Genomic DNA, 25,163 nt, shown 5'->3' with positions numbered 1-25,163 from the left:
CTAGACAAGGCAGCCCAGTTAGGGGAAGGGATCCAAAGGCAGGCAGTGTGGTCAGAGACAGACCGCTCCTGCCTTAGGAGTCCCACATGAAGACCCAGCTGCACAACTTCGGTCTGTCCAATGCATGCTTTCTGCCTGGTAGTTCAGTCTCTATGAGCCACTGATAATAGAAGTTTAAGGTAGAGGTCAGCTTGGCCTGCTTATATTTCATCTCCAAGAAAAAGAAACAGAACACAACTCCAATTTATGGAATATCCCTCATTTAAAAGCAATAGAATTGAATTCACCACATTTCCAAAACACAACATGTTATTGTGGTACCTCATCTCCCCCTCTTTGGTGCAGGGAGGGTCTTGCTAGGCAGATGAGACTGCCCGTAAACTTGCAGGTGCCCTGCTTCTCTTCTGAGTGCTCAGATTACAGGCTTGTATCACTGCATCTGGCCTTCGAACTGTAGCATATACATTCGAATATCACTTGAGGACTAGTCCATCTAAGGACTTTTAAGATGTTACTGTAAGAAAAATATTTCTGTAGTACCTCTGTGAAATATAAGTTTCTAGAGCTTCAAGTAGTTTTTAATGTTTTTAAATTACATTTTTATTTGTTTGGGGTGGGGCTGGGGCTGCCGTCGGGGCACATGTGGAGATCAGAGAACAACTCAAGGGAGTTAGTATGTGAGCCCTGGAGGCTGAACTCAGGCTCCTGGGTTTGGTAGAAGGCGCTTTTATGCACCGAGCCATCTCACTGGTCCTGAGAGTCATTCTTTAGAGCTGGAGACTTAACTTGGTAGAAGAGATGTTGCCTGGCTTCCCTGGGTTCCAGATTGACGCAGTGTCAGCAATAGGGACACTGGGTGTATATGTATGTGTTTTTATTTTTGTTTTTGAGGGTAGTGATTGTGAGACAGGGTCTCACTAAGTGCCCTTTGCTGGCCTGGAGCTCCTTTGTAGACCAGGCTGGCCTGGAACTCACAGAGATCCTCTTGCCTCTGCCTTCTGAATGCTAGGATTACTGATATGTAATAACAGGCCCTGACCGTTCCTGATTCTTTAACATAAGATAACTCCAAGAGCTGGAGATAGTTGTGGGCAAGGGAAGACCTAAAAGAAGCAGTTACCCCCAAATTGTTTGTTCTCAGGTCACCACTGAAGAGGCCAATGGCTGTCAGAACTGAATCTATCTCTTTGTGTCTGTATCTCCTGCCTTCCTTGCTTGTTTTACCCCATGCTGGCCTCCTGAGTTCTGCTATTGTACAATGTCTGACTCAGTCTACTAAAACTATCAAAATAGTCCTGTATAACTTGGGAAAACCTAAAAGAATTGACATACATTAGGTTTAGTATCCAAAAGCCACAGCACTCAAGTTTTCTTGCTTCCTATAGTAAAAAAAAATCCAAAAGTGTATGAGGACGATGTGGGGCATTCGGAGAGAACGCGGTGTGATACTGAGGAGATGGCTTAGCAGTTGAATGCTTTCTCCTTTTGCAGAGTTCCGTTGGTTCCTAGCCCCTCATAACTACCTGTAACTGCAGTGCCAGGGCTGGTAGCCCATTTGCTCTTTGTGACTTCTGCAGACACACACACACACACACACACACACACACACACACACTCGAATACATATAAGTAATAATCTGAAAAAAGAAAGAGGAGGAGGAGAGAGAGAGGAGGGAGAGAGAGAGAGAGAGACAGACAGACAGACAGACAGATAGAGACAGACAGAGAAACCAGAGTTTCTGAAAAGAAAAGGAGTTAAGCCTTCTGTAAGAATTTTAAATGAAAAAAAAAAAAAAAAAAAAAAAAGTAAAAGAGAGATGGGCGGGGCAGGTTCCCGGGAAGAATTGCTCTCCAAGCCCCGCCCCAAGACTGTTTCCCAGGTAACGTGGTAAACAGACGGCATCTACTCTACTCGAGGAGGAGAAGCAGTCCGCAGGGAGTACCGGGAGAATGTGTTCATTCGTGAGAGTGGGGTCCCCCAAAGCTTTGCAGACTCCAGCTTCCCCGTTAGAGATGAGTTCCCTGGGAAGTACAAGGGAACCTGAAGTCACGGAGGTCGGAGTCACCCAAGTACAAAAGGACGATTTCAGAGACAGGATACTTAAGGGATCAAAATCTCCCAAGGAGCTGGGGTTCGAAATAGGACTAGGACAAGATCGAAGACGGAGGGAGAGAATGGCATCAGAAACAAAATCGCCACCTTGCCAGGCCCCTGGTGTAGGATTAGAGAGCCACACCGTTTCTAGGACGCCCATGGAGAAGGGTAATTTAGGACTCCACAGAGGCTCCATCTTTCAGGAATCAAAACCTCTGGATATTTTACCAGGAACAGTGGGATCAGAACACAAGGGCCTTCCAACTCGGCTTCCCCATGAAGGGACACTACAGCCTCCTTTGAGCACAGTGTATTCAAGTCCACAGGCCGCGGGGAGCACAGGGGGGCCTGTGGCCAGCGGATCTGCCCCGACGGATGCTGTAGAGGAAAAGCAGGCTGATGTAGGTTTGGATGTCAGAAAACAGAAGAAAGAGCCCACCTGTGTTGTGGTGAACCCCTACAGGGAGACACCTCCTGAGGGTGTCGACATCGGCTTGCCGCAAACCCAGGAACCAGGAGAAGCCAAGATCGCAGAGCCTCAAATAGGCTTAGTAACAGAACTTTCTGAGTGTCCATTTGTGCAACCACCTGAAGAGAAAAAGGAGCCCACAACCACGGAACCTGGAGTGGAGCCTCCAACCCACATCAGACCCATATATTCTGGGAAATTCTTTGATCGGATGCCTTGCTGGCCAAGCGTGAGTTCATGTTGTAGTGGTTTGCTTTGTTGTATTTCCTGGAATTTGCGCTTGAATTTGTGGATAGCCATGCCTTTTCTGAGAGGACGCTGTAGTGAGGCTTGTTTGTGTTCCTAGAGACAAATAGCAAAGTTTTCGCTGGGATTCTGTCTTAGGGTTAGCATTGATATGATGAAACCCCATGACCAAAGGCAAGTCGGAGCGGAAAGGGTTTAGTGTCATACTTTCACATCCGCGGTTCATTATTAAAGGAAATCAGGACAGGAACTCGGGCAGGGCAGGAACCTGGGAGGCAGGAGCTGATACAGGCCATGGAGGATGCTGCTTATTGGCTTGCTCCACATGGTGTGCTCAGCCTGCTTTGTGTAGAACCCAGGGCCACCACCAGCCCAGCGATGGAACCGCCCACAGCATGCTGGGACCTCCCCTGTAAATCACTAATTAAGAAAATGTCTTAACAGGCTTTGCCTACAACCTGGTCGTAGGGAGGAATTGTCTCAGTTGAGGCTCCCTCCTCTTTGATGACTCTATCTTGTGTCAAATTGACATAAAACTAGCCAGTACAGATGATTATTTTTAAAAGAATGTTGTTGTTGTGGTTGTTGTTATTGTTGTTACAGGGTTTCTCTGTGCAGCCCGGCCTCTCCTGGACCACACTGTCCTTGAACCCAGAGATCGCCTGGCTCTGCCTCCAGAGCACTGGGACTAAAGGTGTGCACCAGTACAGAGTCTAATAGTTCTTTTGTTATTGCACTCTTTCTAGAAATTACATAGATTTCCTCTGCTTCTCTGCCTTCCTTCCTAGGTGTTGGCTTGTTGTGTTCACACATCTGTGATTATTCCTGATTTCCTTCGCTCTCCTCTCTTGCCTTTTGTGTTTTGTTTTGTTTTGTTTTTCCCACTCTCCGTTTTCTCAGCCCTCTTACATGCTGACATCGTCTGGATTTCCAGTGTTCTTGTGGTGACTGGGGAGAGGCCTTCTGCTCTATGTTCACTGTTCACTCAGGTTATTGTCTGTTCTTCCGGCAAACGGTTGCGGTCATCATCGTGCTGGTAAAGCGCAACACGAGGTGGACCGTTCATGTCCTTTGCCCTGTAGGTTTAGGCTCAAGCCAGTAATGGAGACAGACAACTAAGGGAGTGTTTCACAGGTGTCAAAAAGAAAGATAAAACGTGTTTCTCCCTTCATAGAAATGCATCTGCATCACAAAGCTCACAGAAATGTTTTACAAACAGAATAGGCGAACCGCTTAAAGGAGGCATCAGAGCCGGGTGTGGAGGCAGAGAAATTGTCCTGGATTCCTGGCTCACTTGGGCACAAGGCGAGGTCCTACACAAAAACCAAAAACCAAAACCAAAACCAAAACAGGAACAAATGGGAAGAGTTAATCTCTAACTCAGTGGGAGACTTCCTGATTAGCATGCAAGAAGTTGCATTCTAGCCATACTACTGCTCGCCCCCCCCCCCCCACCCCCCAGCGTTGGGTACCATAAGTCACAGGATAACCAAAATTATTTCTGCTTCATTTTTGCTTTTGAGACAAGGTGTTGTGTTGTGTAGTCCAGGCTACCCTTACAGTCATTACACTCCAGGGAAGAGATGATTTCCTTGTTTGTTTGTTTGTTTTTGAGATAGGATCTATTTGTATACATCAGGCTAGCTTTGAACTCTCCATCCTCTTGAGACAGTGTCCTCAGACCTCAGAGGTAGAGATGGCTAGGATCATCCAGTGAAGAGATGATTAAAAAATTTTTTTTTTTTTTTTTTTTTTTTAGACAGGGATTTTCTGTGTAGCCCTAGCTGTCCTGGACCAGGCTGGCCTCAAACTCAAAAGATTGGGCTGCCTCTGCCTCTGGAGTGTTGGGATTAAAGGTGTGGGCCACCACTGCACAGTGAAGAGATGGTTTTTGTTGTTTATTTTTCAGACAGGCTCTCATATAGTCCAGGATGATCTTGAATTCCTAATGCTTCTGCTTCAGCCTTGAGTCTCTTTTGCTTCTGTGGTCCTAAGACATTTTGTCGGGGTGCAGTAGGCTGCCGTTCTCCTTTGGAGTTTGTTTGTGCTTTTGCCTTGAACCACTCTGCTTTCTGGTCTATCTCTAGATTTCCCCAAGCCACCACTTCTCCTCTGGGGTATGCCTGTTGTTCTTTCTGGATTGGTTCTGTTGTTTATGGCTTCTGATCTGGCCTTAAACACATGTGTTTTCTAACCCTTGGTTTCTGTGTTGGCTGGTCCTATGTCAACTTGACACACACTAGAACTATCTGAAAGGAGAGAACCTCAATTAAGAAAATGCCTCCAGAAGATCCAGCTTTAGGGCATTTTCTTAGTGATGGATGGGGGAGGGCTCAGCCCCCTGGGGCCGGTGCCATCTGTGGGCTGGTGGTCTTGGATTCTATAAGAAAGCAGGCTGAGGAAGCCAGAGAGCAGGCCAGTTAAGCAGCATCTCTCCATGGCCTTTTCTTTGGCTCCTGCCTCCAGTTTCCTGCCCTGTTTGAGTTCCTGTCCTGTTGGCTTGCATGGTGATCAGCAATATGGAAGTGTAAGCTGAAATAAACCCTTTCCTCTCCAACTTGCTTTTGGTCATGGTATTTCTTCGAAGCAATAAAAACCCTAACAGAGACAGCTTCTAAAGTGAATAGGTACACTTTCACTATAAATACAAAGCTATTTTGTTTGGTATGGGATCGAACCCCTACAAGATTGTTTTCACTGAACTATTGCAGAGGCAAGCCTTTACACTGCTATTCTTAGTTTTGAACTGCAGAAATATGAACTAAGCAATCAGAAGAAAGAAAAGCAGCACAGCATTTAAAGGCACCGGGGTTCCTAGAAAATAAGTAAGCCTCAGATTGATTGTTAGATCCAGGGTCTTATTACTTTAAGCGAGGTTGAGAAGCTGGTCACAATGGTTCACATCTGTGAATTCCAGCTACTCAGGAACCTGAGGTGACAGGATGGTAAATTCAAACCACCTTGGGAAATACAGAGAAGGAGTTGGGGGGAGAAGAAAGAAAGAGAGGATTAGGGGGGGAGAGAGAGAGAGAGAGAGAGAGAGAGAGAGAGAGAGAGAGAGAGAGAGAGAACACAAGCACTCTAGTCTTCAAGGAATGATAGATTGTGGAGATGCAACTAGGACATATTTAGGGGAAAATAATGCAAGACATGGGCTATTTTGGTAGAGACAGTGTGCGCTTTGTCTGTCACCTTGACACAGCCTAGAGTGGTGATTCTCGTCCTTCCGAATGCTCCACCCTTTAATACATTTTCTCTTGTGGTGACCCCCCCAACCATAAAATTATTTTCATTGCGACTTCATCACTGTAAATTTGCCATTATGAATTGTAATGCAAATATCTGATCTGCAGCATATCTGACATGGGACCCCCGTGGAAGGATCATTAGACCCCCAAAGGGGTTGTGAGCCACAGGTTGATCACAACCGGCCTAGAGTCACCCTAGAAGAGAGTCTCAGTTGAGGCATTGCCTAGATTAGATTGGCCTGTAGACACATCTGCAGAGGGATTGTGTTGATTGTTAACTGATGGAGGAGAGGGCCCAGCCCACCGTGGACTGCACCAGTCCTGGAGCACGTGGTCCTGGGCTGCATAGGAAAGGTAAGCACGAGCTAGTGGGCCATCAGACAGTGCTCCTCCATGCTTACTACTGTTGTGTCCTGACTGTGAGTTCCTTGGTCAGAGGTGGTGGTGGTGTGTAAAATAGCAGGTAGGTTTGCTTGAGTTTCAGGCCCAATTTCACTTGGTGATAGATTGCCACCTAGACGTGTAAGCCAAAATGGTGGTTTTGGTCAGTGTTTTGTCAGAGCAGCAGAATGAAAGTGGAAGTGTGTTTATGTGGGATCCTTTCAGTGTACTGTCCTGAGGGGCCGAGAGCTGCTCTTGTTGGGGTTTGGACATCTGCTGTTATAACAAATGAAAACCCCGACTGTTTGATTTTACCAGTAATGACTCAGAAGTCAGATGCTGGGGTGAAAACCTGCTAGCTTAGAGAGGCAGAGAAAGCACCCAGTGGACCTTCCTACTCAGCTCACATCCAGAGGCAAAACCAAAAAACCCAAAGGAAAAGCCTGCTAACTCAGCAGACAGCCGAGGAGAAAAAGCAAAAAACAAAACAAAACAAAAAACCTAAAAGCCAAGGAGCTTGCTAGCTCAAAGCTCAAAAGCCCGCCTCATCCACACCATCTTTAGTACCCTTCAACGCAAAGTTCCTCCTACTCTTGTACAGAATGCACTTGGATTAAAGGTATATGCTAGGGCTCAACTACACCATAATATACAGAAAGGTCTTAGATTAAAGGCGTGTGTTAGGGCTCAACTACACCAAGCAAGAAACAGGGTTTTACAGTTCACAAACTCAAGGTTTACAATGAGATCAAATATCCTGCAACACAAATCAAGATCCCGCTCTCAAGCAGACCGAAGAGTAAGGAAAGGAAAGCACATGTGTCTATTGCTTCTTTTTACTGCCAGCTCCAAATTCCACTGGATGTCTTAGCTATTTATTTATTTTGAATCTTAGAAGATACTTAAAAAATTTTAGGGCATGCGTGGTGGCACACGCCTTTAACACCAGCACTTGGGAGGCAGAGGCAGTTGGATTGCTGTGAGTTCGAGGCCAGCCTGGTCTACAAAGCAAGTCCAGGACAGCCAAGGCTACACAGAGAGACCCTGTCTCAAAAAACCAAAAGCAAGCAAACAAACAAATAAATAAAAATAAATAAATTAAAAAAAATTTAAGACAAATCTAATGAATTCTAGGCTAGTGTCAGATTTTCTGTGTAGCAGGAGATGATCTTAACTATCTCATTTTCTTGCCTTTATCTCCCAAGCATAGATACCGCAGGTGTGCACCACCATGCTTGCTACACAGTGCTGGCAGTCAGACCTAGGGCTTCCTACATGTTACTGAGCTGCATCTCTAGCACTGTTCATTTTATTTGTTTTGGATAGGATTTTGCTATTGTAATTCTTGCTGGCCTTGAACTCTTGGGAATCCCCCTGCCTCAGACTTGAGTACCGGGATTACAGGGACGATCCACCATGCTTAGTTCCCAATCCCTTCCATTTTGAAAAGAGTAGTGCTCACATTATACAAACATCAGTCAAAGCTGGGTGTGGTGGGTGTGGTGGGTGTGGTGGCACACACCTTTAATCCCAGCACTCTGGGAGGCCGAGCCAGGCAGATTGCTGTGAGTTCAAGGCCAGCCTAGTCTGCAAAGTGAGTCCAGGACAGCCATGCCTACACAGAAAAACCTTGTTTCAAAAAACAAAACAAAATGAAAATCAGCCACTTTGAAATAGATAAAGGGGAAAGTGACATGTGTTGTGCGTCTGGGAGTACATTCTTACAAGCTTTGCTCTGAGCAAAGGAAGGACAAATAAGACCCAAGTTACTAGCAAGTGGGCAAAGCCAAGTAATATTCAAATCATTCTTTTTAGGGCTTGGGCTACAAATAACATGCCCACACATTAAAAAAAAAATGTATCTTCTGGCTGGGCGTGGTGGCGCATGCCTTTAATCCCAGCACTCAGGAGGCAGGTGGATCGCTGTGAGTTCGAGGCCAGCCTGGTCTACACAGTGAGTCCAGGACAGCCAAGGCTACACAGAGAGACCCTGTCTCAAAAACAAAACAAAACAAAAATGTGTCTTCTGTACTTCTGTGAGAGTTTGCTTAAGTCTAGAGGCTGAGGCACTGGAAGTGTGAGTTAGGGACTAGCCTCACTACGTAAGATCCGTGTCTTAGGAAACAAATGTATGCTGGAAACCTGCAAACATATCGACATAAAATAATTAACCAGTAAAAAAAAAAATGTTAGGATTGTTTGTAGGCAAGCATGGTAAAGCTTGTATTCCCAGCACCAGGGTGGCTGGGGCAGAAGGATTGCTGTAAATTTAAGTGAAACCTTCTGTCAAAACAAACAAACAAACAAACAAACAAAACATAAAGCCTGTGCACACGTCTGTAACCCCAACAGTAGGCAAGGATTAGGAGTTCAAGGTGATCCTCTCTTGCAAAGCCTGCCCAGAGCTAAACAAACCAGAAAAAGAAACATCATGTTTCCATCAGGTAAACTCTTCAGAATGACACAGAATCACTGGATGCATTTCTGCTGTTTGCTTTGTTTTCTAGTTATTTACTTGGCTCATCTATTGTAGTAGCATTTGTAGCGTTTAAGGTACAGGCCAAGTTTGAAATGAAGTCTGTTCCTTAAAAATGCTTCCTTCACCTTGAAATGATCCGTGCTTTTTTTTTTTTTTTTTTTCTTCTTCTTCCCGTAAGGCAGGAAAAGTTAAGCCAGTTGGATACAGAGTTGCAACCTGCTTGACTGAAAAGCTTCCCAGGGTGAGCACTTTCCCGCCTTTCTGTTTGCGCCTTGATGATGAGTAGAGTAGCAGACTGAAACGCTGCACAGATTTAACACTGTCAATGTTGAACTTTTACTGTATTTTGATGTCATCGATTGCCTTTGTCCAAGAAAATGAAATAAAGTTTATATTTCTTTTAGTTCACCCAAAACTCTGAGATTCAACGTGTTTCAGTAGGAATAATGTGATGGTATGAAACTTGTGTATTTCCTGGGGGGAAAAGCCTGTGTGAATATAGTCCCCATATGTGCAGGTATCCATGGGGGGCCAGAAAAGACATCGACTCATTTGGAGCTGGAGTGATAGGTGGTTATATAGGAGCCACCTGCTGTGGGTGCTGGGAACAGAACTCAGGTCTTCTGTGAAAGCAGTAAGTGCTCATAACCACTCAGCCATTTTAGCCTAAGGTATATTCTTAAGTGCTTTAAAATAAAATTTATTTTGTGTGTATGAGCGCTTCGCCTGTATTTATGTCTATGTACCAGGTGCATGCCTGGTACCCACAGAGGTCAGAACTGAGCAACAGATCCTCTGGAACTGGAGGTAGAGCTATGAGCCACCGTGTGGGTGTTGGAACCGAACCCAGATCCTCTGGAAGAGCAGCAAATGCTCTTAACTACTGAGCAGTCCGTTCCACGCCTCAAACTATGATAGTTAAGGTATTTTGTTTCTGTCCGTGAACAAATCTTAGAGGACATGTCCTTATTTGGGGATACAGTCCCTTCTTCAAGAACTTCAGAAAGCCACCACTGCTGAGGGAAGTTGAACTGATATTTTAAACCGTGGGCTTCACAGTTCTGTTTCGTTGTCTCATCTCTTTCAGCTTATTACTCCCCCATCAGCAAAGAAGTATTACAACTTCAGATATCCACCTCCCGGAGAAGAAAGAGTATTTTATGGCAGAGCAAAGGATCCCCAAATTGCACCTTATTTGACACACGGAATAAGATCTAAAATTTCAGTACCGGTAAACTTTTCTTCCTCTATTATTAATTTACCACATTAAGAACTTGCACAAATAAAGCGATAAATGAAATTCATAACTCCCATGAGTATTTTCTTCCCTCAGCTTGTCCTTTAAAAACACTGGTCTTTGGGCAATGGATTCAGTTTTTACACAGCAGCAACTAAGAACATGTGAAGGACGCAGCAGTGCAAACCCTAGACTTCACTGCTCCTCGGATGGTGTGAGGTGGTGGCATCCCATTTCCCCAGTAAGCAGAAATGTCCTCAGACCTTGTTAGCCATCAAGAGAACAGACCTGGCTCTTGTTAGAGAGAGCATGATATAGATGAGTGGACATGGATCAGAAAGTATTTGATACTGCCTGCCTGGATATAATTGTCACCTAACTGCTTGTTTATCTACCCGTTATCTTCCCTTCTATATCTGTTATCTGCCTTTTGTTGATTTATTTAGTGGGGCCAAAGCTAGAATTCAGGGTATTGTGTGTGCTGGGTAAATACTACTGTTGAGTCCCATCACCGGCCTATAGCTGGTTACTGATTAGTCTTTTGTTGTTGTTGTTGTTGTTGAAAAACCCTTTCTCACATTTAGTGTGTGTGTGTGTGTGTGTGTGTGTGTGTGTGTGTGTTTGTTTTTTGACACAGGGTTTCTCTATGTAGCCCTGCCTGTCCTGCAACTTGCTCTGTAGACCAGGCTGGCCTCGATCTCAGATCTGCCTGCCTCTGTCTCCCTAGTGCTGGGACTAAAAGCATAAGCCACCATGCCAGCACTCCCGGTGGTTTCTATCATTTTTATTTTTCATTCTTTGTATTTTTATTCTGTAGTTCAGGTTGGCCTCAATCCTCCTGTCTCTACTAAGTGCTGGGATTACAGTGCTGTGTCATCAAGCTCAATGCATGTGTTTGAGAACATTTGGGGATATGGCTTGTGTCCTGTGCTTGTCATACCTGCTGTTCTTGATTATTCGAGTCAGTAACCTGCGAGCTCCTTCCATAGCCTTTTAGCACCACTGTAGACTCTTGGCTACTTTGAAACGTTTCTTTTATCTATTAATTTATTTACTTATTTATTTATACTGGGAATAGAACTAACTCATGGTCTGTGTCAATTAGGCAAGTGCTCTCTATCTGTAAGCATTAAGCTTTTTTTTTTTAGCTTTTTGGCTTTTCTTTTTCTTTCTTTCTTTCTTTTTTTTTTTTTTTTTTTTTTTTTTTTTTTTTTTTTTTTTTTTTCGAGACAGGGTTTCTCTGTGTAATAGCCCCTACTGTCATGGACTCGCTTTGTAGACCTCGAACTCACAGAGATTTGCCTGGCTCTGCCTCCCTAGTGCTGGGATTAAAGGCATGAGCCACCATGCCCGGCTTTTTGGCTTTCGGCTTTTCAAGACAGGGTTTATCTGTGTAGCTTTGGCTGTCCTGGAGCTCACTCTGTAGACCAGGCTGGCATCAAACTCAGAGATCCACTTGCCTCTGCCTCCTGAGTGCTGGGATTAAAGGTGCCACCACTGTTTGGCCTCTAGGCCCCCCCCCCTTTTTTTTTTAAGTTTTGAGTTGTCGACCCCATGTTCCATGTGCGCCCTCCTGCCCCTCCCCTCCCGCCCCCCCCAGGGCTTGAACTTACAACCTCATGAGCATTCCAATGCTGAACCGTACCCCTTACATGGCCTTGTGCTCTCCTTATAGTCCATGCCAGCCTGGAGCCTGGTGTCCTGGTGCTTCAGTTCCTTCAGGAGCTAGCTGGAAAGTTCTGGATCTGCATTGTTAAACTTTTAACTGCTGATTTCTATGGCTCATAGGAAAGTGAGCAAAGCCAATGATGATGAGGAAATATCACCTTAATCATATTTTCTTCTCATTAGCATTTTGGTCTCCTTATGTATACTTGATTCAATATATATACCATCTATAATTTCTTTAGATGAGCGCCTTGGTAAACCCACAGCCCCTTACCACGTTTCAACAGAAAATTAAAGACAAAAAAGAATCCATATATCTTAGCAATCAACGAGCACCATTGGAAAAATCTCATGATCAAACACCAGGATTGCCTAAAGGACTGGATGTAACCAATACAACATTTGGGACACCAATTATCAGAGGTAGTAAAAATAAGGGGCACAGGAGGTGGGAAGAATATGTCTTATGAAGTTAGATTAAATATGTTATTGGTATAGACTTTACTAATGGTATGAAGAATTATTAAGAATGAGCATCGTCTTCACGTATGCTTTTTTTTTCTTTTTGCTTGATACATTCTTTCCTCTAGGTAGGCCTGTGGACAGTAAACATGCTCACCTCTCTGACCACTAACTATAGCCCCATTTTTTTTTCCTTTTTTGCTTTCATTTTTCTGCTTTTATTTGTCCCTCTATTTTTCTTTTCCTACTTAGTCTGTATCTTGACATAGTACCTGGAGAGTGACACAGAGAGAGACACTTGAAGTCCTCTCTGTAAAAGTAAAAAGATGCTGTCAGAGCCAGATCTCCTTCTCTTCCTCCCTTCATTCCTGTCATTTTTTCTTTTTCTTTTTAGGTTACTTTATGAACCCAATCCCTTATAGGTCTTCTGTGTGACAGCCACAGCAATAAAAACTCAGGTTTTACGGTGGAGATACAGTTAAGTATACCAGACATAATATATAAAGGAGAGTCTCAGAGAAGCTGCCAGCAGGATTTTGAGAGCTGCATCTTTTCCTGGATGTCTGTGTTGATGAGCGTTTTTTTCTTTGTTGCTGGGGATTAAACTCAGGCCCTTAGATACCTACAAATTAATCTAACACTGGGCAGAGTGTATCTTCAACTTTCCCTCTTGATTTTGAGAAGGTGTAGACTTCCTCCTGCCCCATTTTTGGAGATAAGATCTTGTTCATTAACCTAAATTGACTCCAAACGCATCAGTGTTTGAAGGACAGAAGATCAGGTTAGTGTCAAATTTACAGAAAACCTCTAATTTCAACTTCCCAAGTGCCAGTTTACAGACACAGGACAGCACATCTCATTTCCCAACACATGCACTTTATAATGGAAATGGTGATGGCCTTTTCTTTTTTTATATAGTTCCTTTTATTTATTTCTTTGTGGGTGGAGCATGTGTGTCATAGTTAGTGAGGACATCAGAGGACAGGCCTCTCCTTTTACCTTATGTGGCTCTGGGGATCAAAGTCAGGTCACTCGGGTCAAGTGGAAGTGCTTTTACCTGAGGAGCCGCTTGTCAGCCCCACTTTTTCTTTATTTGCTTTTTAAAAATAAGCTTAAAAAAAAAAAAAAACTCTATCATGTTGCTAAGTCTCATTAACCTAAAAAGTCCATTAGATTGTTTTCTTTTAGATAGTACTATTTGCTTTGAAAAGAAACTATTCTTGGAATGCAACAGTTGTTGGAGTAACTTATTGTCTCATTGGTAAGAGTTTAAATTTGAACCATGGAAATTCTTTCTCATTTTGCTTTAGTAAATATATGTTTGCTCTGCTTAAACATGTACTTTAGAAAAGATAAAGTATCTTTTTCTTTTTAGTAGTATGCTGGTTAATTTTTGTCATTTTGACACAAGCTAGGGTTATTTGGGAAGAAGAAACCTCAACTGAGAAAACACCTCCATCATACTGGCTGGCCAGCAAGTCTGGGGGGTGGTATTTTCTTGGTTCATAATTGATAGGGAAAGCCAAATCCATTATGGGTGGTGCCATCTCTAGGCAGGTGGTTTTGAATTGTGTAAAACAAAAAAACAAAAAATAAAACAAAACAAAACAACAACAAAACCAACAACAAGCTGAGGGGTTGGAGAGGCAACTCAGCGATTAGGAGTATGTTCTGGTTTTCCAGGAGACCTAAGTTGGATTCCTAGGACTCACAAAGAGTGGCCGACACCTTTAACTCCAGCTCCAGGGCATTAGATGCCTCTGGCCTTGTAGCACACCTGCACTCATGTGCACATGACCACACATAGACATGCAAATACACACAAGTAAAAAGCAATATTAAAAAAACTAAGATAAATGAGTCATGGAGAGCAGCCAAAAATCAGCATTAAACCTTTTTTTTTTCTACTTTATTTCCTGTCTCTAGGTTCTTGTTTGAGTTCCTGCCCAGGCATCTTTCAGTGATAGATTATGAACTGGGATGTATAAAATGGACGAACCCTTTCCTTCCCAAGTTGCTTTTGGTTATAGTCTTCATCACAGCTGTAGACAGCAAACTAGGAAAAGGAGGAATACAAAAATCCTGCCTACGGGCTAGGGCCACAGTTGAGTTGGGAAAGAGCTTGCCTAGCATGCAGAAGCCCTGCTTTGATTCCACACAAACTACTTGTAGTGGTGCATTACCTGGAGTTCCAGCACTCGGGAGCTGTAGGCAGGAAGATCATAACTTATTTACCCTGCCTCAAAACAACAAAAGCAAAGATCTTATTTATGTGAAGTTTTACGAATCATATGGGCCAGTGAGACAGACGGCTCAGAAGATAAGGCACTTGCTTTGGGGTAGAGCCTGGGAACCTGGGGTAGAGCCTGGGAACCTGGGGTAGAGCCTGGGAACCTGGGGTAGAGCCTGGGAACCTGGGGTAGAGCCTGGGAACCTGGGGTAGAGCCTGGGAACCTGGGGTAGAGCCTGGGAACCTGGGGTAGAGCCTGGGAACCTGGGGTAGAGCCTGGGAACCTGGGGTAGAGCCTGGGAACCTGGCGTAGAGCCTGGGAACCTGGGGTAGAGCCTGGGAACCTGGGGTAGAGCCTGGGAACCTGGGGTAGAGCCTGGGAACCTGGGGTAGAGCCTGGGAACCTGGGGTAGAGCCTGGGAACCTGGGGTAGAGCCTGGGAACCTGGGGTAGAGCCTGGGAACCTGGCGTAGAGCCTGGGAACCTTTGCAAAGTGCCCAAATAATGATGTTAGAGACACAGTGCTATAGCCCCTGTATGGTGACAGCCTTGTGGGGTTGGCTGGCCTTTGTTAGTAGGGAACGTACTCTCTGATACGCAGCTGGGTATAGTGGTGCCCACTTAGAATCTTAGGAGGTTGGTGCAGGAGGACCAGGAATTCAGAGTAACTCTCTGCAAAACAGCAAGGTAAACGTTAGCTTGGGCTAAATGATACCCTTTCTCAAAGAAACAAAACTCTAAAATCAATGCTTCAAAATATGTTCAGTGGGTATAATGATTCACCTATCAAAAGAAATAGTTTCTTTGCTTCATTGAATCCCTAAAAGCAAATAGGATGTTATCACCTCCATTGGAACAATCTAAGAGAAACATTCCAAGCATTTTCTGTGTTTGCTTAATATATACATACATAATACACACACACACACACACACATCTATATATACATAATATAATTTTTTTTCGAGACAAGATTTCTCTGAGTAACAGCCTTGGCTATCCTAGGCTCACTTTGCAGACTAGGCCGGCCTCGAACTCACAGAGATCTTCCTGCCTCTGTCTCCCGAGTGCTGGGATTAAAGGTGTGCGCCACCTCACCTAACTTGTTTATCTTCTTTTGAGACAAGAAGCCTGACCTAGAACTCATTATGTATGCCAGGCTGACTTTGAACTCTTTTTCTTTTTTCTTTTATTTTCTTTCTTTCTTTTTTTTTTTTTTTTTTTTTTTGGTTTTTTGAGACAGGGTTTCTCTGTGTAGCCTTGGCCATCCTGGACTCGCTTTGTAGACCAGGCTGGCCTCGAACTCACAGCGATCCGCCTGCCTCTGCCTCCCGAGTGCTGGGATTAAAGGCGTGCGCCACCACGCCCGGCTTGACTTTGAACTCTTAGAGATCCATCCGTCTCTGTCTCTGGAGTGCTGAGATTAAAGTTGTGGGCCACTAAGACTGGCACTCCCCAGGGCTCTCAGCCAGTGTGATCCCGAAGTGTAAGCCCATTATGTGTGGTGACATTTCTGTCAGAACACTTGAAGATACAGTCTTCATTAAGTTCAACTAAGTCAAGCCTCCTTGAACTGTTTCTTGATTGATTGTGTTTTAAAGACAAGATGTCTTACTCTGTAGTCCAGTCTCACTCAGACTCACATTGATCCCCCTGCCTCTACTTCCCAAGCACTGGGATTGCAAGTGTAAGGCATACTGTGGGGCTTAAGTTATCACTCAAGATAGCTACCCAATCAAAAAGACATATCATAATATGTCTCTGTACATTAAAAAAAAATAAACCTCGAAAAATCTTCAAGTAGTGTTTTATAGGAAGTTTTCTCTAGAACTGATTGAACCTTGGGCCTTGAACAAGCTAGTTAAGTGTTCTGTCTGGGAAAGCCCAGGACAGGAGACACAGCTTAGTGGTAGAGGGAACACGGACCATGCATAAGGCCCCACATTCAGCCCCCAGCGCATGCAGAACAGTGAGTGGAAGAAGCCAGCTCACTGTATGCAAGCTGGGAGTGCGTGGGGAGAAGGGTTTCTTCTTCACTCCCTCTGGCTGTGCTGAGAATGGCATTCCCGATGAAGACAGACTGGATGTTCATGCTTCAAGTCACAGCCGCCAAAGTTTGCACATGTCACATCTCACCCAATTTTTTTTAAAGGCTTTAAAAAATTTTATTTTATTAAGTATACAGTGCTCTGCCTGCATGTACACCTACAGGCCAGAAGAGGGCATTAGATCACATTATAGATGGTTGTGAGCTGCCATGTGGTTGCTGGGATTTGAACTTGGGACCTCTGGAAGAGCAGTCAGTGCTCTTCACCTCTGAGCCATCTCTCCAGCCCCTCGCCCAATTTGTAATCCACATTTGCTTGCATTATCCGAAGAAGTGGGGAACAAATGTAAAGGAAAAATTGCCTAGAGTTTCAGGACTGAGAATTTAGCTGCAATTGGAGCATGGCTGAATGGCTCTGGTAGGATTCTCAGGGCTTTACAGCAAATGGCACACAGACTCATTCTCTCTCCTCTTTTTTTTTTAAAAAATATTTTTTATTTAACTTTAATTTACGTGCGTTGGTGTCAGATCTTGCAGTTATAGGCAGTTGTGAGCTGCCATGTGGGTGCTGGGAATTGAACCCAGGTCCTTTGGAAGAACAGGCAGTGCTCTTAACCACTGAGCCATTTCTACAGCCCCCATTCTCTCTCCTCTTACTCATTGTCCTTCATCTCTTTCTCTCCCTTCTTCTCTATTCCCAACACTGTCCCTCCTTCCCTCTCCCTTCCTGCCTCTCTCTTTTTAGGCAGGGTCACATGTAGCCCAGGCTGGCTTCAAAGTCACTATGTATTCCAAGCTATGCTTCAAGTCCTGGTCCTTCTCCTTCCATCCACCATGTCCAGCTCATCTTGTTTTTGTTGATAAATATTCATTTGTATTGGCTATGTGATCTTCTAGGCACTCTGTGTAGCTTATGAAACCATCGGACCACATTTGTCATTTGCTGCCATTTATATCTACTATAAATAGGGAGGAGTCCTAAATATTGACCTTGTTGATTCTGCCTTCAGAACTGACTGCTCGTGACACTGTGAATCCACCAAAATCCTTTGAGGACGTGTTTAAAGAAGGAGAGGAAGGACACAATTTGTACATTGTCTCTCACCATGATTACTTCGCAGGTAAGCCCTGCCCAGTGTGAAGTGGGGCTGTGAGTGCGGGGCCCTCAGATTTGTCAATAAAAGGACAGAGCGTAATTTTCATGAAGTTAGACACCTCATGGGTGATGTAGCTGATCGATACGTGGAAATGCATTATTATTTATAGCATCATAAATTTTGGTAGCCGGGAACATGTACGCTAATGCATCAAATTCATAAAACATAGAACTAGCGAGGCATTGCGCTGGATGATTATAATCCCAGTACTCACAGAGATCTTCCTGCCTCTGTCTCCCGAGTGCTGGGATTAAAGGTGTGCGCCACCTCACCTAACTTGTTTATCTTCTTTTGAGACAAGAAGCCTGACCTAGAACTCATTATGTATGCCAGGCTGACTTTGAACTCTTTTTCTTTTTTCTTTTATTTTCTTTCTTTCTTTCTTTTTTTTTTTTTTTTTTTGGTTTTTTGAGACAAGGTTTCTCTCTGTAGCAGCCCTGGCTGTCCTGGACTCACTTCGTAGACCAGGTTGGCCTCGAACTCACAGAGATCTGCCTGCCTCTGCCTCCCAAGTGCTGGGATTAAAGGCATGCACCACCATTCCTGGCTTACATTAGCCTTTTAAAAGTTATATAATCAAAACTTCCTTTTTAATTTTTTTCTTATTTTTTGGCTTAAACTCATTGTAGAGAATTTGAATATTAAAAATGAAGAAAAAGCAAATGTACCATGTAACATCAGTAGTCCAAGATAACTAGAGTTGATAAATTGTAAACATTTTCCAACTTTTATCCATTCAATTCCATTGAATACTCATTGAATTATCTAGGTTTTGATAAACAGAATCTAATCCTTCATGATTTCATGGAATCCGTTGAACACGTAAGATTAGCTATTTAAGGGACTAGAGTGATGAATCAGTGGTTGACAGTGCACACTGCTCTTACAGAAGGCCAGAGTTTGGTTGTCAGCACCCATATCAGGCACAGCCACTTGAAACTCTAGTTCCAGGGAGATTCAACACCCTTATCTGTCCTCCAGGGGCACCTGCCCTCATGTGTGCTGACTCCCACATAGACACATAATTAAACATAATAGTAATAAGCTGTCCATGTTAGCACACGCCTTTAAGCTCAGCACTTGGGAGGTGGAAGCAGGCGAAATTCTGTGAGTTCAAAGACAGCCTGATCCACATAGTGAGTTCCAGCGCAGCCAGAGCTACACAGTAAGACCATAGCTCAATAATAAGCAAACAAACAAAACAAACTCAAATTCAATTTTTTTTTTCCGAGACAGGGTCCCTCTGTGTTAGCCTTGGCTATCCTGGACTTGCTTTGTAGACCAGGCTGGCCTCGAACTCACATTGATCTGCCTGCCTCTGCCTCCCAGGTGCTGGGATTAAAGGTGTGCGCCACCATACCCGACTTTCTTTTTTGTTTTGAGTCAGGGGTTGCCATGTGGTTCAGGCCACCTCCAAACTCACGGTATAGTTGGTGCTAAATATTGCCTTAGCCTCCCAAATACTGAGATTACAGGTGTGTGCCAGCATGCCTGCTTTATGTACATACTTTAGTGTACAATATATGTGTATATATTCCCCCACTTGATTTGGTTTGTCTCATGGAATATTTTGTAATATTTTTCATATTAGTATCCATGACAGGTTTTCCATTAATTTTTATTGAGAGTAATTTTATTCATACAATATACCCTAATCACAATTTTCCCTCCTCTACCATACCCTCTCCCAGATCATCCTCACCATCCCACCCATCAAAAGCCATGCCTTCTTTTTCCATATAGTTAGAAAATAGGTAAATAAAAAAACAAACCCAAAGAAAAAGAAAAATCAAAAGAAACACACACACACACACACACAAGCCCCATAAAAACAGGAAATCGTAAACCATAATGTACAAGCAAAAGACATTAAGATTAAAAAAAAAAAAACCCTAACAAACTAATGTGAGACAAAAAAAAAAAAAAAAAAAAATCTACAAACATGCTGTTGAGTTTGTTTTGTTTTGGCCATCTTCTGCTGGGCCTGCCTTTAAGTGTATGGCTTAAGTGTGCTTTATATACCCAGTAAGACACCACTGGAGACAGCTAATTTTTCCTTTGCAAGTGATTGTCAATTGGAGATAGTTCCTTGGTTGGGGAAGTAGACTCGTGTCCGCTTCCACCTCTCAGTGCTGCGACCCTATCTGGCTTGAACCTGTACAGGCTTTGTGCATGCTGCCACAGTCTCTGAGTTCATATGTGCATCAGTCCTGTTGTGTCTAGAAGACACTGTGCCCTTTGTGTCACCCTTTTGCAGTGACTCTTACAGACTTTCTGCCTCTTCTTCTGCATAGATCCCAGAGCCTTGAAGGGGTTTGAGGAAGACGTCCATTTAGGCCTGAGTCTGACTCTCTGCATATTGTCCATTTGTGGGTCTCCATATTAGTTCCCATCTACTGCAAGAGGCAGCTTCTCTGGTGATGGCTGAGACACTGATCTATGGATGTACTAGAGTGTCATTGAGATCCATTTTATTACTATATTTCTTTGGCAGAGCCCTAGCTAGTAAGGGTAAAGGCTCTAGGTTGTCACCAGCTCCACTTCTCCATGTTCAGTGAGTTGTGTATATGTTGTCTTGAACAGGAGGTCTTTACTGTCAGTTTGGGAAAAGCAACCAATAGCCTTAGCCATAGCCTGGGTTGTTTGGGGATTTCCCTAGGACCCCCTTACCAGCAACTCAATTAGACGTAACCTGTCGCTGGAATTGAGGATTTCCTTTAGTGACAAGAGATATCTAATTGGGCCTCTGTCTTCACCCTTATTTGGTGAGCTCATTTAGATTTCTTTCATATGTTTATATTTAAAAAAAAAAAAACTTCTACTGTAGTAAGTTTCTATATGATCCCTCAGATAGCCCTTAGTTTCAGATGTCTTTCCTTTACTCCTCTTCTTCCTCACGGTCTCCATTTAATTCTCCCATTCAGATTCCTCCTTATCCATCCATAACTATACATTCTATTTCTCCTCTCTTGGGAGATCATTCCTTCTTCTCAATTCTCAATATGGATCATGAAAGACTTAACAGCTATCCTCCATGTATAAGTGAACACATACCGTATTTGTCTTTTTGGGTCTCTCTTACCTCAGAATGATTTTTTTTCCCTAGCTCCATCCATGGACTCAAGAGTTTAATGATTTCATATTTTTAACAGCTTAGCAATATTCCATCATGTTAATGTATCATATTTTCTTTATCCATTCATCTGTTGACAGGCATCTAGACTGTTTCCAAATACTAGTTATTATAAATAAAGCAACAATGAACATGGTTGACCACGTTTCTCTGTAGTAGGATGTAGTGTCCTTTGGGTACATGCTCAAGAGTTGAATAGCTAGATCTTTAGCTTGATCTACTCAGCTTCCTGAGGAACTGCCAGACTGATTTCCACAGTGGCTCTACAAGTCTGAACTCTTACCAGCAGTGGATGAATGTTTCTCATAATCCTAATCCTGGCCAGCATGAGTTGTCATTTGTTTTGTTGATCTTGGCTATTCTGACTGATGTAAGATGAAATCTCAAAGTAGTTTTGATATGCAATAACTGATGACGTAAGGATGCTGACTGTCTCTTTAAGTGTTTCTCAGGCATTTGATTTTCCTCTATGGAGAATCCTCTATTTAGACCTGTATCACTTAAAACATAGAGTTGTTTATTTTTTGGTGTTCAGCTTTTTAGTTCTTTATATATTTTGCATATTAGACTTCTATTGGATGTTGTAGGTCTTGACCCACCATCTGATGTGTAATTGGCAAAGATTTCCCCATTAACGAGCCTGCCACTTTGTATGAATTATAGTATCCTTTATCGTGCAGAAGCTTTCCAGTTCCCTCAGCTCCCTCGTCCTTAATAATTGTTGGTTTTAATGTCTGAGCTATTGAATCCATTTCAAAAAGTCTTTTCTTGTGTTAGTGAGTTCAAGGCTATTTTTATGTTCTTTCATATCAGTCAGGTTCAGTGAATCTGGTTTTATGTTGAAGTCATTGATCCATTTGAAACTGAGTTTTGTGCAGGGTGGTAAATATGGATATACTTTTATTCTTTACATGCAGACAACAAAAGTAGCACAATTTCAGTTGCAGTCTGTTTTTTTTTTTTAGTGCATTTTTATGGCTGCTTTATACAAAACCAGGTGTCTATAGTTGTATGGACTCCATGCATCTATAGGTGTGTGTACTTCTGTTCAGGCTTTCAATTTAGTTCCATTGATCCACGTGCCAGTTTTTATGCCAATACCATGCTTTGTTCACTACTATAGCTTGGTAGTAAACTTTTAGATTGGCGATGATGATAGCTGCAGCAGTTTTTGGATTGTTCAGGATTGTTTTACTTATCCTGGTTGTGTGTGTGTGTGTTGTGTGTGTGTGTGTGAGAGAGTGAATGTGTGTGTGTATGTATTGTCCTTTCAAGATCTGTGAAGACTGGCTGGGATTTGATGGGGATTGCGTTGAGTCTGTAGATTGCTTTGGAAGGATGGCCGTTTTCACTATGTTAATCCAATTGATCCGGTTTCTGGCTATAATGACTGGAACAGCAGTGAACATGGATGAGCAAGTCTCTGTCGTAGGATATGGAGTCCTTTGGCTATATGCCCAAGGGTTGCATGACTGGATTTTCAGCTAAGTCTATTCCGTGCTTCCCCAGGAACCACCACATTGATTTCCATAGTGGCTGTGCAAGTTTTGTATGATATACATACACATATATGAAGCTTTTGCATTTTTCTACATGCAGCCATCCAGTTTGACCAGTACTGTTTGTTGAAGATTCTTTTTTTTTCTTGTGTGTACTTCTGACCTCTTTATCAAATATCAGGTGTACAAACATATGTGGACTTACATCTGGTTCTTCAGCTCAATTCCATTGACCAACGTGTCTGTGTTTGTACCAATACTATGCTGAGTTTCATTATCATAGCTCTTCAGTAAAACTTGAAATTGAGGGTGCCGACACCTAACAGTTCTTTTTTTTTCTTTCAGTTCTTTCATTATTAGTGTTGTTTTACCTATCCTTGGATTTTTGTGTTTCCATATGAAGTGAAAAGTTGTCCTGTCAAAAACTGTGTTAGAATTTTGATGGGGTTGCGTTGAATCTGTAGATGGCTTTTGGTAAGATGGCTATTTCACTATCTTAATCCTACTGACCCATGAGCATGGGTGATCTTTCCATTTTCTGATGCCTTCCTAAATCTCTTAGTGTCGTAAGGTTTTTATTATATATCCTTAACTTGCTTGGTTAGAACAAGATTTGTGTGTGTGTGTGTGTGTGTGTGTGTGTGTGTGTGTGTGTGTGTGTGCGCGTGCATGCGCGTGCGTGCAGGCACACACATTCACAATGTATTGTTTCTCAGTCTGTTTGTCCTGGGTATATGTGAAGTCTACTGATTTTTTTCCTGTTCATTTTTGTATCTTACTACTTTCCTTAAAGTGTTTATTATTTGTAGAAGGTTTCTGATGGATTTTTTTTTACAGTCTTTTGTTTATAAAATTATATCATTTACAAATAATGCTGCTTCCCTATTTCTTCTCAGTTTTCCAGTCTTTTGGAATTTAAGTTTCTGAAGTGTAGCCTAATAACCTTCTAGATTTCATTGGTGTTGTTTATAACAACTCTTGCTTTTTGTTTGTTTTGGTTTGCTTTTTGAGACAGGGTTTCTCTCTATAGCCTTCACTGTCGTAGACATGCTTTGTAGACTAAGGCTGGCCTCGAACTCACAGAGACCCGCCTGCCTCTGCCTCCCTGAGTTTGGGATTACAGGCATGTACCACCATGCTTGGCCAATTCTTGCTTCTTTTCATCATAAATTAAATTAACTTATTATTACTTTTGCTTGCAGTACTGCGGATTGGACCTAGTGCCTCAAGCATGTTAGGGATGCACACCAAATCACAGTCTCCTTCCTTTTATCATTAATTTTTGTGTTCTTTCTCCTTTGGCTCATTTGGCTAGGGATCTGTCAATCTTGTTGATTTTTACAAAAAAAATCAACCCTCGGTTTGATTAATTCTATATATTTTTATCTGTATTTCATTAATTTCTGCCCTAGTTTTATTATTTTTTGCTTGCTGTCAGTTGCTTTCCCCCCCACTAGAACCTTGAGCTGTATTGTTTGGTTGTCTCTCTGAACATTTTTTTTTCTTTTGATACAAAATTTACTGTATAGGCCTGGATAGCTTAGAACTTGCTATGTAGAACTGGTCTCTGCCTTCTAAGTCTTGAACTACATCATGACATCTGGCCATGATTTTGTTTTACTGTGGTCTCTGTGCCTCAGACTTTCCTTTTAGTGCGGCTATATCCCAGAGGTTCTGGAAATCTGTGCCACTGCTTTCATTTGCTTCTAGAAATTTACATTTTTCTTCTCCCTAACTTCTTCACTGAGTCACTGCTCATTCAAAAACATTTTGTTCAGCTTCAGAGTATTTGTGTTAGTCTTCTGTTGAGTTCTAGTTTTATTTCGCTGTGATCTGGTACAATGAAGGGGGAATTATTTCAATATTTTACATTGTGGCCTAAACTGTGACCAATTTTAAAAATACATCTCCTTTATACCAGGAGCACATTTCTTGTTTTGTTGAGACAAGGTCTTGTTATGTGGCCCAGGCTAGTCTCGAACTCATAGTATTCCTTCTGCCGCTGCCTCCTGACGCTGCGACTATAAACTGTCTCATAATAATCTGCTTATGTGTCTGTTTCTGTGCCAGCTGCTTTGATTGCTGCCGCTTTGTAATATAGTTTTATTTTTATACTTTGTTGCTGGGAATTGACTAGTAGGCTTTGCCCTATGATCAAGTTCTATTATTGCACTATTTCTCCAGCCTTTGCCATATAATTGTATTTATTTATAGAAATGATGTCTTATGTATCCCACGCTGCTTTGAACTTGCTACGCAGCTAAAGATGCCCTTACAGTCCTGATCCTGGGGATGGAAAGGTGGCTCATCAGTTAAGAGTCTGTATTGTTCAGAGGACCCAGGCACCGGTCTCTGCTCCTCATGGTAGCTCAAAGATATCTGTAACTCCAGGCCAGTTGTCCGATGCTTCTTTCTTCTTCCATAGACCCCTGCGCCCATCACCTCTCCCACCCCCTCCCACATATTTAAAGTCCTGATTCTTGTGCTGGAGAGATGGCTCAGCCATTGATAATGTTTGCTGCTCTACCAGAGGGCCTGAGTTTGGTTCTCAGCATCTACGTCAGGTGTATCACAACTTCCCATAACTCCAGCTCCAGGAGATCCAATGCGCTTTCCTGGAGTCCATGGGTACCCACACACATACATCAGAGCCAAGTATACATATGAATACACAGAAATAAAAATATTTTAAAATGTCCTGATCCTTCTGCCTCCACTTAGGTAGAAGGCTAGTAAGACTGATAGGAACTAGAATCTCTATATTGCTTTGGGAATCATGGGCACTTAAAAATTGTGTATGTGTGTGTGTGTG

At 42.8% G+C, this 25,163-nt stretch overlaps 1 protein-coding gene across 1 annotated transcript in view; it reads left to right on the top strand.

Moving 5' to 3' along the window:
- Positions 1–1,923: 1,923 nt before the first annotated feature.
- Efhb (EF-hand domain family member B) overlaps positions 1,924–25,163 on the top strand; it is a 45,840-nt gene continuing 22,600 nt past the window's right edge. The window contains exons 1-5 of the mRNA XM_051152592.1: positions 1,924–2,793; positions 9,097–9,159; positions 10,006–10,149; positions 12,066–12,246; positions 17,573–17,683. Of these exons, the coding sequence (XP_051008549.1) occupies positions 1,951–2,793; positions 9,097–9,159; positions 10,006–10,149; positions 12,066–12,246; positions 17,573–17,683 (1,342 nt within the window). The 5' untranslated portion in view covers positions 1,924–1,950. The remainder of the gene's footprint in view (positions 2,794–9,096; positions 9,160–10,005; positions 10,150–12,065; positions 12,247–17,572; positions 17,684–25,163) is intronic.

Source organism: Acomys russatus, chromosome 11 (assembly GCF_903995435.1).
Source record: "Acomys russatus chromosome 11, mAcoRus1.1, whole genome shotgun sequence".
NCBI classification, from domain to species: Eukaryota; Metazoa; Chordata; class Mammalia; order Rodentia; family Muridae; genus Acomys; species Acomys russatus.
Note: the sequence above shows the minus strand (reverse complement) of the source record. Positions and strands in the feature narration are given on the sequence as shown.